At 41.3% G+C, this 19,491-nt stretch overlaps 1 protein-coding gene across 3 annotated transcripts; it reads right to left on the bottom strand.

Moving 5' to 3' along the window:
• Nucleotides 1-839: 839 nt before the first annotated feature.
• Nucleotides 840-18,538, bottom strand: LOC109892467 (FYN-binding protein 1). Of its 3 annotated transcripts, none has more exons than XM_020485021.2 (17): nucleotides 18,179-18,538; nucleotides 10,124-11,114; nucleotides 8,671-8,797; nucleotides 7,977-8,073; nucleotides 7,824-7,867; nucleotides 7,578-7,701; nucleotides 7,278-7,437; nucleotides 7,035-7,167; nucleotides 6,854-6,873; nucleotides 6,667-6,739; nucleotides 5,879-5,919; nucleotides 5,642-5,708; nucleotides 5,416-5,515; nucleotides 5,166-5,328; nucleotides 5,027-5,060; nucleotides 4,837-4,868; nucleotides 840-4,648 (listed from the first exon to the last, which is right to left on the bottom strand). In XM_020485021.2, exons 1-17 carry the CDS (start codon nucleotides 18,179-18,181, stop codon nucleotides 4,626-4,628), a joined length of 2,232 nt encoding a protein of 743 aa, XP_020340610.1. In that variant the 5' UTR covers nucleotides 18,182-18,538; the 3' UTR covers nucleotides 840-4,625. The 3 variants fall into 3 exon arrangements, with proteins under 3 accessions (XP_020340610.1, XP_020340609.1, XP_031682218.1); XM_020485020.2 differs by having other exon boundaries at nucleotides 10,124-11,117; nucleotides 18,179-18,290; XM_031826358.1 differs by lacking the exon at nucleotides 18,179-18,538 and adding an exon at nucleotides 17,729-17,904.
• Nucleotides 18,539-19,491: the final 953 nt, after the last annotated feature.

The raw sequence follows: 19,491 nt of genomic DNA on the forward strand, positions 1-19,491 counted from the left end.
GATTTTGCAATGCTCGCGTATGCGGTGTGGTCAGCATGTTACAGTCACCAACGCTCTGGATAACATGAAAACAGCCTAACCAGCTCTGCTAGGGCGAGTAAAATGGTCAGAGTGAGGTGTTCTCTCATGTGTCTGTAGCTAATCAGCAAGCTACCCAATCAGCAAGCTACCCAACGTTAGCCAGTTAGCTTGGGTGCTTGACTGGCAAAGCGTCCAGTGTGCGCTCTGAACACTCCGAGAGCGAAACTCTGAATTTACAAACGGACAATCTGACAACGCTCTACATTTACGAACACCCGTAGTGAATTTACGCACACACCCAAAATTAGAGTCTGACACGCTAGCAAGACTAACGTTTCGTCTTAGATGAATTAGAAAGCCCCCAGTTAGCCATGCGAGTCTATAAATTAACCCGTTGTTATCAATAATTATTACAGGTCAATGAACTAAATTACTATAAACATTGATTTTGGTTTGGCCGGATTATTTAGTTACGTTTGGCTAGTTTTATGGCAGGCATATCGTTAGTCAACGTTAGCTAGCTAGCTGGCTAACCCTCATTGGATTTAACCAGTCAATGTCATATGAACGTTCACGTTAGTAAACTTTCTAACGGCCCAGACATCTGATTTTAACATGACATAACAATAACATGTTGTATTCATCATATGATTTCAATGGAGTTAGTTATACAACACAATTTAATAAAATAAATATAGATTTACCTTGATGACAGGCGACACTACAACTGGAGGTACCATATTGCTGTTGTAAAATTGAGGAAATGCGCATGCCAGGGAGGAGTGTAGATAGCAGATCAAGTCGATTATTCGGAACAGTAATTCTTACTTTTATTTATTTGTTATCATGTGATTCAACGTTATTTCTATAGCATGGGCTTTATATACAATCAAGACTTTTGTTCTCTCGCGCTTTCAACCAGACAGGTTAGGGCTATGTCATACAATGTAATGTGGTCATGGACTAGTGATGGGAAGTTCGGCTCATTTTACCGACTCGGATCTTTACGATTCATTCAGTCAAAGAAACTAATATTTCGACTCATTTCGTTCATTTGAGGCAGTAATGCCCAGAGCTACGGAACATACAGAGCACGCTGGACCCTCTACTGGCGAACAGAAACTCGTGATTCTACAAGCCTCTCGTTCACCATAAGGGGCTTATTGGAGCTGTCATTTTTGACTGTGACTTGTAAACGTGTGCTCTAAATAATGTACATTAGTTAATTGCTAGGCATACAAATACGATTATTTCTTGATAGACCTATATTTGAAACGAGGTCTAGTTGTGGCCTCAAACCGACTAGATTGTGAATGACTTGGCGGAATGCATTGTTACTGACGCGACACATGGGACTACTAGAACTTCGGGAGCTGGTGTAAACCAAACTATAAGCACTGTCGTTTGCGAACTGCAGACCCCCAAATTATGAATGTTCTAGTTGTTGAGCAGAGGCTGTGTATGTTTTGTTTCTACAAAGCTGTGACCATAACATTAAATAATCAATTAATTGCATTCATTCTTGCACCATGCAAACAATTCTCAGTTCTAAACATGTATTTTTCTTCTCTATACTCATGATTGCACATATACAAGACAATTATTTTAGTTGGTGGTTGGGGTACACCTCTGGAGGCACTGAGCTGGAGGAGCATGTATTTATCCTGCTGTAGGCCTCATTCTTATAGAGTTCCACAGTATGAGTCATAATACCCATAAAACCTAGCATTCAAACAAGGAAATTGCTCTGACCAGGTTGCTGCCTGCAGGTTGTCCGCATGAGGTTCCTTGATTGGTGAAGCGTGTAGAGTTGATCCATAGTTCGGGGAATAGGAAATGGTGGCGAGTAGTGTAGGCTAAATGGTGAAAAAGTTGGTGAAGCAACAGCCGTGTTGGAATACGAACAATATGGGTATCAGTTCTGATTGTATGGAATGGGAGGATGAAGGTCAAGGACCAGAATGGTCGGTAGTGGAAAGACAGGAAGAAGAGAGATCATGATACAGAAAGCAGTGGAGCGTCTAGTAAAGAAAGCATAAAGAGGGCCAAGGTTTGAATCAAGAGTAGTGATGTGTTGGAGTGGAAAGTGGTGATAGTGTTTGATGAGACCACAGGGCCCCACTTACACCCTATCCGACTAACTAATGCTTTAGAGAAAGAGGTAGGTGAAATGAAATTAGCTTGGTTAATTGGAAATGGCAGATTGTTAGTATTGTGTAATATCCAGGCTCACCAAGAGATGATTTAGAAAATGGAAAAGCTTAATGGGAAGAAGATTAAAAGCCATGTCCCTGGGGTCTCAATATCTATGTCCACAGATGATATTAAAATGTGAATGGAGGCAGACTTATTGAGGCCAAAAGGTTGATCAGTAGGAAAGAGGGTCAAAGAAGTGAAAGCTTATCAGTGATGCTGAGGTTTGAGAAAGTATTGCTGGGAAAAGTACAGATAGGATTCCTCAGTATCAATGTCAGAGAATTTGTCCCGTATGCACTGCAGTGTTTTAAATGCCAAAGAAAGGGACATGTAGCTGCTCAGTGTAAAGGAAAGAAAATATGTGCCAAGTGTGGAGGGGCACATGATTATGGTGAATGTGGAAGCAATGTGATGGTTAAGTGCTGTAATTGTGGGGGAGAACACAGTGCAGCATTTGGTGGATGTTAGCTACAGAGAGAGGCTCAGAGATATAAGATCAGTCATGATGTATCATATGAGGAGGCCTTAAAACAGGTTGGTGGAACTACAGTGCGGACTGATGGAGCTTACATGGATGGTGCTTCTGCTGGTCCTGGCATGGTTTGGAGGCCTGTTCAGAAATCTTGTGCTCATGAATGTGCAGTGTCAAAGGACACTTTGATAATGAATGAAGTTGACTTCATAGCTGTTATTGATAAGGTTATCAATATGAAAGCAGAAAGCAGAAATGCCAGGTTGAAGGTTGTTGTGGAGACAGCATATGTTAAAAATGGTTGTTGACATACTGAACAATCCTAAGGGTGGAGTGTTTCAGCATGATAGCATGATACAGATCAAGAATAGTGGGGTTGAGGGGGGAGGGGGTTGCTAGAAGTTAGTAGGGATTTAATTTGGTTTTGAATTGTATTTTCATGATAGTACAGATTTGGGCAGATCATGATTGATCGTGCATTCCAGCACAGTAGGTGGCGGCATGCACTTAAACGATTGTTTCCGGACTGCCATGATATCATAGAAGAAGAAGGTGCAATGACAGGGGGGAAATACAGGTGAAAATATTGAGAGATTGACATGGTTATCAAAACATCACGCCAGGGTAAGCCTACACAAAACACAGCCCATATTTTAAGTGTTTATAAAATCCCATTTGGGAAAAACGAATGGAGGAAAAAAAATTGGAACCATTTCCTCCATTCGTGTTTCCCATATGGGATTTTATAAACACTTAAAATATGGGCTGTGTTTTGTGTAGGCTTACCGTGGCGTGATGTTTTGATAACCATGTAAATCTCTCAATATTTTCACCTGTATTTCAACCCCAAAATGAAATGCTAATTAGATGTTCATGTAGCTATCATAAAGAACTACAAATGCCATTATGATCTGGACGAGACTGCCGACTCGAGACAAAGGTAAGAATCTCTGGATTAACTATCTAATGTTAGCTACATGTGGTAATAAATAAATAGGCTACATTTCTTTGAATTGACAATTCTGTGAACTGTCGTGTGCAGGTTTTAAATTGAATCAATACCTGTTAGCAAAGGTGTCAGTTAAAGATGACGTGCAAGAGGGTTTTGTAGTCTTGCATGATGCCTACTTTGATGTTAATGATCATTTTGGAATCTGAGTAAATGGAGCCAAAAAAATTGATGAAAGTCACCTTGTTAGAGATTTACATGGTGATCAAAATGTCACACCCTTATTTTAAGTGTTTCTACAATTCCCTATGGGAAGAATTACTGGTGGAGAAGCGATAGGAACCATTTCTCTGTTTGACAGCTGGGTATCATGACGCCTCCACTGTGGGCCTCTATTATTATCTCTGTGGTAGGATACAGTGGTAGGATACATTGCTGCCAGCACAAGCAGGTCTAGCAAAGAACTAAAATGAACAGGTCTCTCAGTCAAACTAATTATGATTCTCGAGTCAGTAAAAAGAGTAGTTAAAAAATAACAAATCGTTTGCGAACTGCACATCACTAATGGACTCTTACTTTCAGTAGGTCTACAATATGACATAACTCACCTGTCAGGTGAGAACCAGCCAACCATATGACAACTGATCAGATATGCTATATTTGGCATCAAATTGTTAATATTTTTTTTGATGAAAATGTATCATCATTGCACCTTTGTTTTCAATCAGAATTGTAATATCTCTTGTTGAATATAGAATATAAGCATTGAAATACACTTTCAATATAAAAACGTAACATTGTATGTCATTTAGGCCTATTCAATGCAAAGTCACAGTTATTCATAAAGGGAGGAAGTGTCTGTGGACTGTGTTGTTCTTGAATGAAAACCACTTCACCTCAAAATAATCACAGTAAATTAGATAAAGGTTGTTGATCTAAACAAGAAACTCCCAAAATACAAATATTGCATCACTTTGTAGACAGTGTTCAGTCGTTGTCATAGATGCAACCTGCAAAGAAATGACAGCTATTACTAGAGATGACTGACATTTGAAAAACAAAATTCTCAGACAAGAAAAACATATCAGCACCATATTGCAAGAATAAAATTGATAGCGTTGATCGCTTGATCTTCTGATTTAGCATATATTATGATATTCATTATTAAATGCCATTGCATGTCAGGTCTGAAACATACCATCACTAATGTCATCATAGATATCAGCATCTCTGTAAAAGCAAAACAGATGATTGGTATCAAATTCTGGGTATTTCATATCCAAGCATTTTTCTCTGCAGTTTAGTAAACTGTTAATTACATACTATACAGTATATTATGTGTATTTATGGATGTGATTTTGTATTATCTGTTTTTGTGTTGTACTTACTCTACTACAATTTGGCTGGTCAAGACGTAGCCGACTGACGGAGAGAGAGATGGGGAGAGATCATTGAAGTTAGTTCCCTTGCAGATTTGTTTTATTGCAGAACGCCTATGTATCACACTGAGGATTCATTGTTACTCACACTTGCCCTCCTCGTTTCTGCAGATGAGTTTGTTGTCTACAGGCTTCACGATGACATCCAGAGTCTCCCCAGGTCTCAACAACAGATCTTTACTGCTCCACTTCTTATTGGCCAAGGTGGAAACGATGGTCACCTGATAGAGTACCTGGATTTCCCCATTATACTATAGGAATGAGAGGTCAGGTTTGAGGGTCGAATGAATGTACAAAAAATGTAAAATTATAAACTTAAATTGTGATAGCCAAATTACCTTGAACTTCTTTCTGAATTCCTTCTCTTCCTTTTCAAATTTCTTTAGCTTTTTAGGATCTTTGTCCTCAGCCTTACCCTTGGTTTTACTTAGTGGGAGACTGAAGAGAGAAAAACGGGACATTATCAAAATGCTTCCCAGTGGATGATAAGGACATTCTTATGTAATTACAGCGACTTTGTTTAAACACTGGTAAAAAAATAAATAATACTCTCTCTGTCATTACCTGCTAATAGGTGGAGGCAGGTGGAAGTTAGTGGTGTCAACATCATCATAAATATCTGAATCACTGACTTCAGAAGATTATTTTTAGAACAACAAAAGATACAGAGAAATTACATCAAGAACACATTGAAACGGAAGGGAAGTTAACAGTACTTTCAAAATTCTATTCTTCAGTTGTTGTAATGCCACCGACACAGAACACTCATAGTCACTCTGCATATTAATCATATTAAGTTACCAGTATTTCCTGTCTGGTCAAACTGGGAAGGTGGGGATACTCTGAAAATGACAAAAACAGAATTAAAATATTAGTCCATGTTATGTCTGGTGCAAGTTGATTTTATTGATTGTGGGTTCATTGTAATCAAAAGGACACAAATCAATACAGAGAATCTAGCAATAATAAAACAAAACAGGTCAACAAATCACAACCAATTGAACTATGTTTAGAGTTATTTTTTAACACCTGTACATAGAACATTGTAAGTGAGTGCATCTACAGTAGATGTATAGACAGAAATGGGGAAGGTTGTTCATTCATTAAAGGATATAAAATAAGGATTTATTTAATGATTTACAGTGCTTGACTTGGGCAGGAGTTCACCAGAGCTAAGTACCGTTACCCCAAACTTTCTACTGCTTGAGCTCCTGTTCCTCTTATAGAATATTAGCTCAATGGTATTGTGGAGCTCCTGCACCTAAATAATAATGGTACCGGGACACAACATGAGTACTAGCACCTATTTCAGTCCAAGTCAAGCACTGATGATGTAAGTATGATTTCATTAAATTATTCAGTAGTCAGGTAATGAATCCCTTCAGTCCCTCCTGATTGGTGCTTTGATATTTGGGGTTAATAAACATCCAAGAGCGAGGTTTAGGAGGGGATCTGGAGTCCGAGGGGCTAGGGCTGCACATACATACTTATTCACATACTTACACAGACACATGCATAGAAAATATACACTCACAGATGAATGCACACCAATGAATCTACACCATCATTGTGCAAAAATATATTCTCACCTGACGTCGAAGCTTGAATCGTCAAGATCATCATATATGTCACTATCCTCATCAGGAGGGGAAGGAAGAACCACTAGGAATGACCAAGATAAAAATGTAATCTAGATTTAACGAAAGTAATTTGTGACCACATTGCCATATTGTGTTGTTCAGTTTCAATATTACGTTTTGGTCATTTGAAACTTACTTCCTGCACTCTTAATCCCACTGGAATGAGGAGGACATCATTCCATTGGATCACATAATTACACAATCAAAAGACAGAAAGAAATTCATGCAGTGCATTACAATAAGGTATTCATGTCTTTCCAATGGTTATTTGTCTCAAATGCTTTTTACAGTGTCAGCAGGATCGAGAGCCATTTTACCTGCTGGGGTCATTCTGAAAGGCCACATCATCGTATACCTCCGGTTCGTGCTCCATATGACTGGATATAGACACACCCTGACGCTTCAGGGTGTCAAAGTCAATCTCAACAGACTCAGTCTTCACATAGCCATCTGCAAATATACAGAGCACATGTTAGTCTTTCACATGAAGAACAGTCAAAAGGATGTTAGGGAGAAAAGTAACCTGGAATAGGAGCGAGGAGGAGACAGCTGTCACTTACAGGAGCCGTCCTGTGACCTCCCTAGCCAGCGTCCTTCTGGGTTGTCCAAAACACGCATGATGTCAATAGACTCTCCCTGCTTCAGCCCCAGGTCCGTCTTACTCCCTTTACTGTCCACTCTGGCCTGGACCCTGTGGATGACCTTCAGTGGACCAGTCAGCTGCCACAAAATGAAACATAAATACATGATAGAAGATGGAGAGTAAACACATTCACTTCATAAATAGTATACTGGATGGACTCTACAATACAGCAAGATCTAGGGGAACTACCGAACAACAGGCTTTTGCAAACACTTACTTTGAATTTCTTTTTGGCCTCTTGTTCTTTCCTCTCACGTTCTTTCTGTTCTTTCCTTTCCACCTGTCGTTCTTTCTCCTCTCTCTCTCTCTTCTTCTCCTGCTCCTTTGATTCCACTGCCCCCCTGATTATAAATAAGTGTCAGTGGTGTTAATGCTCACTAGAGGGCAGTGTTTTATATAAAACTATAGACTTGTCTCAGACATCTCATCAGATTTTGGGCGCTATAGAGTCTATCTTTCTCACCATCTTTTGTCAAGATCTTCATACATTTCATCACTCTCACTGTCCTATTGGATGAAAAAGATGCAATCAGAATACTGTAGGCCTGTATGGTGGTATTTAATCAAATACATAGGCCTTAAATTGGACAAATTAGGAATTAGGAAAAAAATTCACCTTAGTCTGTTGACTAGGATGTCCTCCATAGGGAGGGGGTGGAGGATTGTTCATTAACCCCACATCATCATAGTTCTCATCTGGGTCAGGTTGGATTCTGGAAGCAGAGACACAAAGTCAGTCAACTGGCCAAAATGACCCACCACATCACAATGGAAATAAGGTCAGTGGACAAGTATGCCACTGGGCATAGACGTCAGTTCAACGTCGATTCCATGTTGATTCATTGTAATTTCATTGAAATGATGTGGAAACAACATTGATTCAACCAGTGTGTGTAAAGTGGGATTCTACTTTGAAAGTTACTGAAGGAAATAATGAATAGTAGGATCTAAACAAAAAAACAGGGATTTGTGAAAGGGAAGGTGTGCTGTTTCTATGCTCTGAAGCAATTGCAGTGTGTGTCTACAGGCTTATGTGCATTTTAATTATGTATGTACTTCACAGGAGGTTGGTGACAACTTAATTGGGGAGGACGGGCTCATGGTAACGGCTGGTGTGGAATGGTATCAAATACATCCAACATGGTTTCCATGGGTTTGATTCCATTCCATTAGCTCTGTTCTGGCCATTACGATGAGCCGTCCTCCCCTCAGCAGCCTCCTGTGATGTACTTCAATGCCAGTAGTGGTATTTTCTAATATCTTCCGGTTTTCATACAACTCCCCTCTGATTATCAGAGTCCGGTACTCACATGGCTTCTGGTGGTCGCGGGGGCAGGCTAGGGGCCATGGGGTGAGAGCGCAGGGGTGGGGCCATATGGTTACTGGGGTGAGAGGCAGGGTTTGGGGGAACAGATCCCTTCTTTAACCCAGCAGGACCTTCAAGGGAGACAATACAGGCCTTTAGATGACCACCTCACACATACAGTGAAGAAGGAAATTGCATGAACATGTTAATTTTCAAATCAGCTGCATATAGTGATTGAATATTTTGCTACACCCACAATAACATCTGCTAAACATGTGTATGCCGTGGCTGATTTAGGTATAGGTGACATGGGCAGCCGCCCAGGGCGGAATGGTGACATTTGCGTGATTGGTTTTCTATCGATTATTTGCACGTCACATCAATGATATCATGTCACCGTGTGGGACTTTTTGGTCAATTAACCTTGCCGGAGTGGGCGCATCCATCCATCCATTCGCCCAGGGATCTATGCAAGCTAGAAACGCCACTGTCTGTATGTGACAAATAAAATGTAATTTTATTTGAATAAAGCATCAGTCCTGCTTCTTCTGTGGATGTTATTCTGTAGTTGAAAGGGAGAATAGCAGAGTTTGAGATGACCCTTGTACTCTTGGATACCTGATTACTGAATATGTTGATTTTCAACCTGCATGTAGGCAACAATCATTACTCAAATCGATAAATAGTGTCTGTAACAGCTTTGGCCTACATTCTCACCAGGGGGAGTGTGGAATTCATATTGGATTCTTCTCTCTGCTGACTAACAGTAATGCATGCAAACCATGCTGAAATCTGTCTTTAGTCAAAACCATATCCCCATGTGGATCCAAACCTGAAACCTTTCACTTGAATATGTGCCTGTTTAAAGACGAACTTCCCAGTTAGGGTGCAAACATCAGCTGTAGAAAGGAGGAAGAAAAAAGAGAAACTAGAAAGGGAACTTATTTAGGGGAAGCATTCATTTCTGCATCTTTGGTTTTACATTTTGACATTAAATTACAGGGCAGCTCCGTGTTTAACTTCACTTATTCTTTATGTAACAGTGCTTATATAAAGCAACGCACTGTGCTGTAAAGCAAATTCAACAGCTCTAATCTGCCTCTCAGTTGTCAGATTCTGTCTTGTGGTTTGTGATGAAGACCTATGATGCAGCCGAGTGTGTGAGTGAGTGTGTACTCTACGTATGCATGCTTGTGCGTGTGTGCCTGCCTGTGTGTGTGTGCGCGTGTGTACATGCAAGTTGCCTGCCTGTGTGTGTGTCTGTGTGTCCTCTACTACCCGTCTCTGGGGGTTCTGATCAGTGGAGCATACAACCACATAAACCCCTCTGGTCTGTGTGCAAGACGGAAAGTCTGAACAACTGCAGCATGTTTAGAAAACCACAGCAGAAGCATCTTCACTATTGATGGATTTGGCGGTATGTAACTTATTAGTTACGTTTGAAATAGAACACTTACCATCGGTACTAGCCGCTGTGCCCTTCTTGAACTTATCCAAGGTCACCCTAGGAGGCCGGTTGGGTTTGGCTGGCGCAGTCCCTATTGCCAGGAAATTGGGCATGGGGTTCAATTTTGGGGGGGACGGGCTACTGTTGCTCACCCCCACGACTGGGGAGGTGGGACCCAGGGGCTTCTTAATGAAGCTGGGTTTCTTACTGGCTGTAGGTATAGGAAGACAAGAGTCGCTGGAAGTGAGGGGAAGTTTGGTTATTTCCTTTACCCCATTCTCAGATAGGGTATCTCCTCTATTGAACATGTTCTGTGCAGTCCTGAAGTTGGAGGGTTTGAGGATAGAAGCTGCTCCCAGTGGTTTGGTTGTAGAATCCACTGCTCCATCCACACTATCCTCTGTCTGTAGACTCATCTTTGCAATGGAGATTATGTTTTTTTTGGAAGGGGGTATTTTGGGTGGGATGGAGTTCGAGGTACCCGCACTATCGTCAGGTTTGGGGCTGCTGTCTTTGACCCAGGAGGGTTTGGCCACACCCAGGGGAGGTTTGGGAAAGGCAGACTTGGTGTCAGACGAGGTCAAGCTCAGAGATGGCTTCTGGAGAGGGAGTTTGGGCAAAGGGCTTTTGACCTCAGCATCCTGGGATATCTCTGGGCCAGGTGGTTTGAGTTTAAAGGGGTACTGTTTGACAAAGGAGGGTTTGCTGTCCTCTTGGGCGTTTCCAAACTTACTAGGGATCACTTTGATTTTGGGAAAGTCCCTGACTTCTGGAGCGCTCTTGGTGGAGAGGGTGCTCTTGAGGAAGTTGAGTTTGGGCGCGGTGGAGGCTGCGCTGCCTGAGAGGCTGGTCTCCAGGGCAGGTTTCTTAGGCTGGATGGGGGGTCCTGAAGACAGGGTGGAGTGCACTGTAGCTTTTGGACGTTCTGAGGAGATACCCTCTGTAGCATTTCCCCCCGTGTTGAAGCGAGCCATGATGGCCTTCACATCAGAATTGTTGTCCTGCTGGCAGGAAACAGAGAAAGACTACTGAGGAGGAAGTGTGCTTTATGTATACACTCTCAGGAGTTTCCCCTAATAAATATGAATTTGAGGAAGACGGAAACATTTAATGTCATTCACATCAATATTGCATTATTGATTCATTAACCACCATTGAAAATGTATCTACTATACAAACACAGGCACATTTAACGAGGGAGCTAGAGAAAGAAGAGAGGGAGAGAAAGGGGTGGGACCCAGGGGGGAGAAAGCTGGAGGTTGTAACAATTGTTCAATAACTGACATTTAGAAATTACTCCAACTTCCACACGTACAGCTACTCATTCCAAACCAATCACAACATCTAAGAGAAAGGTTGCTCTATGATTTTACAGCTCAGATTGATGAAACTCAAAGGACGGACTCTAAAAAGGATCCTAAGCCTTACGACCGAACCCTGAGTAAATTATACTGTGTTTGCACCATGTTGGTATTTTTAGCCACTTCAATCTCACTGAAGTAAGCCAACAATGATTCACTTACCTCTTTGTGTCTTGAGGTACTAAGAGCACTTAGACCCTCAGGACCCAGTGTGTGACAGATCACACAGGAAATGCAACAAAGTCATGGTGCTAAACAGGAAGTGGACACATAGGTGTTTTGTGCTCACATTACTTGATTAACCCATGCTTTGCTTTGTTTTTCATAGTCAGTATAGGTTGGTCTAATGATACTGGTTCTGCTACCCTCTATTTCTGAAACTATCTGCCACCATTGTCGCAACCCCTATTACCAGCCTGTTCAACCTCTCTTTCATATCGTCTGAGATCCCCAAGGATTGGAAAGCTGCCGCAGTCATCCCCCTCTTCAAAGGGGGAGACACCCTGGACCCAAACTGTTACAGACCTATATCCATCCTGCCCTGCCTATCTAAGGTCTTCGAAAGCCAAGTCAACAAACAGGTCACTGACCATCTCGAATCCCACCGCACCTTCTCCGCTGTGCAATCTGGTTTCCGAGCCGGTCATGGGTGCACCTCAGCCACACTCAAGGTACTCAACGATATCATAACCGCCATCGATAAAAGACAGTACTGTGCAGCCGTCTTCATCGACCTTGCCAAGGCTTTCGACTCTGTCAATCACCATATTCTTATCGGCAGACTCAGGAGCCTCGGTTTTTCGGATGACTGCCTTGCCTGGTTCACCAATTACTTTGCAGACAGAGTTCAGTGCGTCAAATCGGAGGGCATGCTGTCTGGTCCTCTGGCAGTCTCTATGGGGGTGCCACAGAGTTCAATTCTCGGGCCGACTCTTTTCTCTGTGTATATCAATGATGTTGCTCTTGCTGCGGGCGATTCCCTGATCCACCTCTAAGCAGACGACACCATTCTATATACCTTCGGCCCGTCTTTGGACACTGTGCTATCTAACCTCCAAACAAGCTTCAATGCCATACAACACTCCTTCCGTGGCCTCCAACTGCTCTTAAAAGCTAGTAAAACCAAATGCATGCTTTTCAACCGGTCGCTGCCTGCACCCGCATGCCCAACTAGCATCACCACCCTGGATGGTTCCGACCTAGAATATGTGGACGTCTATAAGTACCTAGGTGTCTGGCTAGACTGCAAACTCTCCTTCCAGACTCATATCAAACATCTCCAATCGAAAATCAAATCAAGAGTCGGCTTTCTATTCCGCAACAAAGCCTCCTTCACTCACGCCGCCAAGCTTACCCTAGTAAAACTGACTATCCTACCGATCCTCGACTTCGGCAATGTCATCTACAAAATGGCTTCCAACACTCTACTCAGCAAACTGGATGCAGTCTATCACAGTGCCATCCGTTTCGTCACTAAAGCACCTTATACCACCCACCACTGCGACTTGTATGCTCTAGTCGGCTGGCCCTCGCTACATATTCGTCGCCAGACCCACTGGCTCCAGGTCATCTACAAGTCCATGCTAGGTAAAGCTCCGCCTTATCTCAGCTCACTGGTCACGATGGCAACACCCATCTGTAGCACGCGCTCCAGCAGGTGTATCTCACTGATCATCCCTAAAGCCAACACCTCATTTGGCCGCCTTTCATTCCAGTACTCTGCTGCCTGTGACTGGAACGAATTGCAAAAATCGCTGAAGTTGGAGACTTTTATCTCCCTCACCAACTTCAAACATCAGCTATCTGAGCAGCTAACTGATCGCTGCAGCTGTACATAGTCTATTGGTAAATAGCCCACCCTTTTTCACCTACCTCATCCCCATACTGTTTTTATTTATTTACTTTTCTGCTCTTTTGCACACCAATATCTCTACCTGTACATGACCATCTGATCATTCATCACTCCAGTGTTAATCTGCAAAATTGTAATTATTTGCCTACCTCCTCATGCCTTTTGCACACATTGTATATAGACTCCCCCTTTGGTTTCTACTGTGTTATTGACTTGTTAATTGTTTACTCCATGTGTAACTCTTTGTTGTCTGCTCACACTGCTATGCTTTATCTTGGCCAGGTCGCAGTTGCAAATGAGAACTTGTTCTCAACTAGCCTACCTGGTTAAATAAAGGTGTTCTCAACTAGCCTACCTGGTTAAATTAAGGTGAAATAAATAAAAAAAAATTAAAAAAAAAAATTACTATTTGACAAAAACAATATATTGAATGGCTGGTTGTTAAAAATATAATTACGATGACCTAAGATGGCCCAAATAACCAGATTACCACTCTATGGTGAAAGAGTTCTTTAACTTCTGTGTCAGCCTACATTGTTGTTGTAGCTGTAGTCTCTTGTTAATCCTTATTTCCATGCTCAAGATGCAAATGACAAAAAATCTGTTTATTTGTGTTCTGTCTGTGTAAAAAGGTACCATAGGTTCTGGGAACTCTACTCTGGTGTGAGGTTTTGAACATGCATCTGTTATAAGCTGCTCTAGTGATAGCTGCAGTAAAAGACTACTATATGCTCCATGTTGTTGACAATAAGGGATAAGTGGTGGATGGCTTTCCTTTTGTAGCACCACATCTCACATTAATGAGGTTTGTTTGAATTGAGACAGAGTAACCTATCATGAGGAAGTGCTGATAAGTCCGGAGGACAGACATTCCTATTGCACAAGGCTGACGGCCCCCTGGCCAGGGAGGAACACGCTGTGCTTTTGTTGAACTTGGACAGACAATTGAGACAGCTAGGGGGGCAGAAGTGTCCAGAAGAAGTGGCATCAACTAATCAATTAATGAAACATGTTAACACTTGTTTCACAATGTATTGTATTTAATGAATACACAAATAGCCTAATAAATTGTGTCATGTCATATAAAGAGCAACAACTTGTAACACAGCCACAGAGGGAGATTACTTATTAGGTATCTGAATATCATTCCCACTGGTTCTGCAGTCAATGCATGTGACATGTTCAATCATTAGCTAAACACTACCTTTTGCCTCATTGGTGAGCATGCATGACTATTGCTCAACTCCGTAGTTTCCCCCCAGAAACGACACGGAATCAACTTCAGCTGGAATCCACTTACAGTTGTAAGAAAACGTATGTGAACCCTTTGGAATTATCTGGATTTCTGGATAAATTGTGTAGTGGAAATTTCCTGTATTTACCAAATCATGAGACCAAACCACCATACAAGTCAGAGTTATCATAAAGTCCATCTTTAATTATTTGGAGCTCCATCACAACCCTGTGACTCTCAGATCAATTCAGTGTCTATAAATGAATTCTCTGAGAGTCCTTACACATTGCAACTGAGATCCTTTATAGCAAAGACACACATAGCCAGACAGCATTGGCTATAAATTATCGTTCAGCTTTGTCTCCTAAGCTATGTTCTTACCACTCAGGACCAAAAACAAAACCTCATCCACTAGCATATATCAAATACACCCCTCCTGGACAAGATCACAGAGACACGGTGACTGGCACACAGACATTGTGGAGCCAAGAGATAATTGGTTCCCCCTCAATCATCCCTTCACATGGTTTAAAAGATATGTTTACATATGAAGACAAGCTTGACCTCTCCCCTCTCTGCGGCCCAAGTAACTGAACCCAGGACAGAGAAAGCATAACTGCAAATGGCCACCACTATAGTACAACAAGATACATTCTAAATGAGAAGTAACTCACAAGCATATAATGAAAATAAAACATCTTATCTATGTTACCCAACTATTCTGATTCATCCCCAACAATTGGTCATCAAATTTGATCTGCTCCTCATCTAAGTCACAACAATAGACAACAATGTTGTGCTTAAACTAATAACACACATTATTGTATTTTTCTTGTCTATATTGTATACATCATTTAAGCATTCACAGTGTAGGTTGGAAGAAATATTTCAAACCCTAGGCTAATGACTTCTCCAAAAGCTAATTGGAGCCAGGAGTCAGCTAACCTGGAGGTTCAATCAATGAGACGAGATTGGAGATGTTGGTTAGAGCTGCCCTGCCCTATAAAAAACTCACACGATTTGAGTTTACTATTCACAAGAAGCATTGCCTGATGTGAACCATGCCTTGAACAAAAGAGATCTCAGAAGACCTAAGAATGGTTGACTTGCATAAATCTGGAAAAGGTTACAAAAGTATCTCTAAAAGCCTTGATATTCATCAGTCCACAGTAAGACAAATTGTCTATAAATGGAGAAAGTTCAGCACTGTCGCTATTCTCCGTAGGAGTGGCCGTCCTGCGAAGATGATTGCAAGAATAGAGTGCAGAATGCTCAATGAGGTTAAGAAGAATTCTAGTGTCAGCTAAAGACTTACAGAATATTTGGAACATGCTAACATATCTGTTGACGAGTCTACGATACGTAAAACATGGGAGGACACCACGGAAGAAGCCACTGCTGTCCAAAGAAAACATTTCTGCACGTCTGAAGTTCCCAAAGGTGCACCTGGATGTTCTGTGGACAGATGAAACTACAGTTGAGTTGTTTGGAAGGAACACACAACACAGTGTGGAGAAAAAAAGGCACAGTACACCAACATCAAAACCTCATCCCAACTGTAAAGTATGGAGGAGGGAGCATCAGGGTTTGGGGCTGCTTTGCTGCCTCAGGGCCTGGACAACTTGCTATCATTGACGGAAAAATGAATTCCCAAGTTTATTAAGGACATTTTGCAGGAGAATGTTAGGCTTATCTGTCCGCCAATTGACGCTCAACAAAAGTTGGGTGGCGCAACAGGACAACGACCTAAAACACAGAAGTAAATCAACAACAAAATGGCTTCAACAGAAGAAAATACATCTTCTGGAGTGGCCCAGTCCTGACCTCAACCTGATTTGAGAAGCTGTGGCATGACCTCACGAGAGCAGTTCACACCAGACATCCCAAGAATATTGCTGAACTGAAACAGTTTTGTAAAGGGCAATGGTCCAAAATTCCTCCTGACCGTTGTGCAGGTCTGATCCGCAACAGAAAACATTTGGTTGAGGTTATTGTTGCCAAAGGAGGGTCAACCAGTTATTAAATCCAAAGGTGCACATACTTTTTCCACCCTGCACTGTAAATGTTTACACGGTGTGTTCAATAAAGACATGAAAACCTATAATTGTTTGTTATTAGTTTAAGCAGACTTTGCTGGTCTATTGTTGTGACCTAGATGAAGATCAAATTTTATGACCATTTTATGCAGAAATCCAGGTATTTCCAAAAGGTTCACATACTTTTTCTTGCCACTAACTAGTTCATGTCCCTTACAAATGTAGCCATTTTGAAGCTAATCATTATTCAACAAAGATCTAAAGGGGAATGTGTGTCTGTCTGTTATGGATGTGCTAAAGACTGTGTGACAATCTCATGTTTATGACTTTACAGACACAGTGGGTTTCACTTGTCTAACAGCTACTGTATGTGTCACAAAGACATTAAAGACGGTCCTTTCAGCATCCTTCTGTCTATAGTCACTTCACAAGAGATGTGCTGCATGTCTAGCAGGAGTAAATTACAGCCAATAACAGAGGTTCTACAGCAACACATTGACTTTTTTGATACATGAGATGAGTTGGCTGTGAGCTGGGAATTATTTTGGTATGACATGGCCTTGAGCAAAATCCATGGGTGAAAAAAAGTAGGCTGTTGAAATTAAGATGACTTAGTATTAATGATTTTTTCAACAAAATAACTAACCTCCTGACACGCTAAGGAGAGGTCAGTGTCTTAGATGTTGTTCTTATAGCTCAATAAAGGATAACATGTCTTGAGTAAAAGCCAAGAGGAACCAAAGGTTTCAAGTTGAAAAGGCTGTATTACACAATCCAGACTGCCACAACCCTGTTTAGCAAAACTGCTTTGAACAAGTACTTCTCTAATGCAGAGGTTAAGAGCTACTCTAATAAGAAAAAGACAACAACAAACTTTTCTAATCTCCGTCTCATAGCGCTTTCATAAAACTTCCAAGAAAAATGTGCAAAGAAAACAGGGCACCGTATAACAAAGAAAATTCAAATAGAATTGTATATATTTACAAAACTCCTGCTCCTACCTGCCACTACACTACGTTGTACAACAAGGACGGTAAACAAACAGTAAAGCTTTCCCAACTGAAATGTTCTGCCGTTACATGTATATCCTACTAACATTCACTTTTTATGTATAAACCCACCTGGCACTGACCTGTATATACTTGCATTCTCATGTTTCTTTAACTCTCATTGCAGTTCTTGTGTGTTTTTTAGTCAGACTTTTTAACATTTTATCTATGTTATCTAAGTTATGATTATCATTGCACTGTTGGAAAGATCTCTCAAGGTTAGAATATTACTGTACCGCAGGAGGATGTTGGCACCTTAATTGTGGAGAATGGGCTCATGGTAATGACTAGAGTGGAATAAGTGGCATGGTATTAAATACAGCAAGCACATGGTTTCCAGGTGTTTGATGCCAGTCCATTTGCTCCATTCCGGCCGTTATTATGAGCCGTTCTCCCCTCAGCAACCTCATGTTTACTGTACTGTTTTACACTTGTTGTATCCTGTGCACGTGGCAAATAAACTTGAAACATGAAGCTAGTTATACAGTAGCTAATAAAGATACAGTACCATTTACTGTAAGTCTGGTACTCACCATAGTGGGAACAGTCAGCGCCCAGGGAATCTATCCAGTCTGTAACGTGGGCTGGTGGTCCTTGGGTAGGGGAGAGTCTTTGTTTGTGCATGTGAATGAGTTCCTCTGTGTCTGTGTGTGTGTGTGTGTGTGTGTGTGTGTGTGTGTGTGTGTGTGTGTGTGTGTGTGTGTGTGTGTGTGTAAGCAATTGTGACCTCAGTGTGTGTGCTTTTAACAACTTCCCCTCTCTGCAGAGGGACTCCTATTGAGTCATAAGTACGGCAGCCTTATCACTTTCTATTCATCTCCTGTATTTGCCTATTCCAAGCAGCCCCACTGCTGTTTCCATCTCCACTGAACCACCAGTGTCACATGTCTACTGTAATGTTTGTCTTGTGAAATACGGCCTCTCTCCTCCTCTGGACTACCAGTCAAAAGTTTTAGAACAGCTACTAATTCAAGGGTTTTTCTTTATTTTTACTATTTTCTACATTGTAGAATAAGACATCAAAACTATGAAAAAACACATATGGAATCATGTAGTAACCAAAAAAGTGTTAAATCAAAATATATTTTATATTTGTATTCTTCAAAGTAGCCATCTGAAAGATTAGTGGAATCTGTGTGGGTAGCTGGACAGGTAGGATGACTGACAGTGAGGTGTTAAATCAAAGTGTCAGGTGACAGAGGAATGGACGAGACTGAGGCAGGAATTCCTTTAACCATAAAGTGGTATATTTACTGAGTAGTTTGTACTGCATCACTAAGGAAACAAATAACATGTATCCGATCAAATTTCTCATCCCAAAGATTATATCATAACAATCATTCATGATTAACATAATTAGTGAAGTCAACAATCCAGTTCATTAAGAAGTCAATAGTAATCATCCGTGAGTCATTTAGGCTCGTAACTATTTATCATAAATCATGAAAGAATACAAACAGTGAATGGTTATTCAATCTATAATCCCCATTATTTTGGTATCAAAGTCGATCAGTTAGCAAACAATGACGTTTCTCATTTCACCCTTTCAATTGTCTTCATGTGTACATATAATTAATTTCATTACATATTAACCATATTTTCCTTCACTCTGTGGTCCGACTCATCCCAAACCATCTCAATTTGATTGAGGTCGGGGGATTGTGGCGGCCTGGTCATCTGATACATCACTCCATCACTCTCTTTCTTGGTAAAATAGCCCTTACACAGCCTAGAGGTGTGTTGGGTCATTTTCCTGTTGAAAAACAAATGATAGTCCCACTAAGCCCAAACCAGATGGGATGGTGTATCTGCAGAATGCTGCAGAATGCTGTGGTAGCCATGCTGG

This window comes from Oncorhynchus kisutch, linkage group LG6 (genome assembly GCF_002021735.2).
Source record: "Oncorhynchus kisutch isolate 150728-3 linkage group LG6, Okis_V2, whole genome shotgun sequence".
Lineage (NCBI taxonomy): Eukaryota > Metazoa > Chordata > Actinopteri > Salmoniformes > Salmonidae > Oncorhynchus > Oncorhynchus kisutch.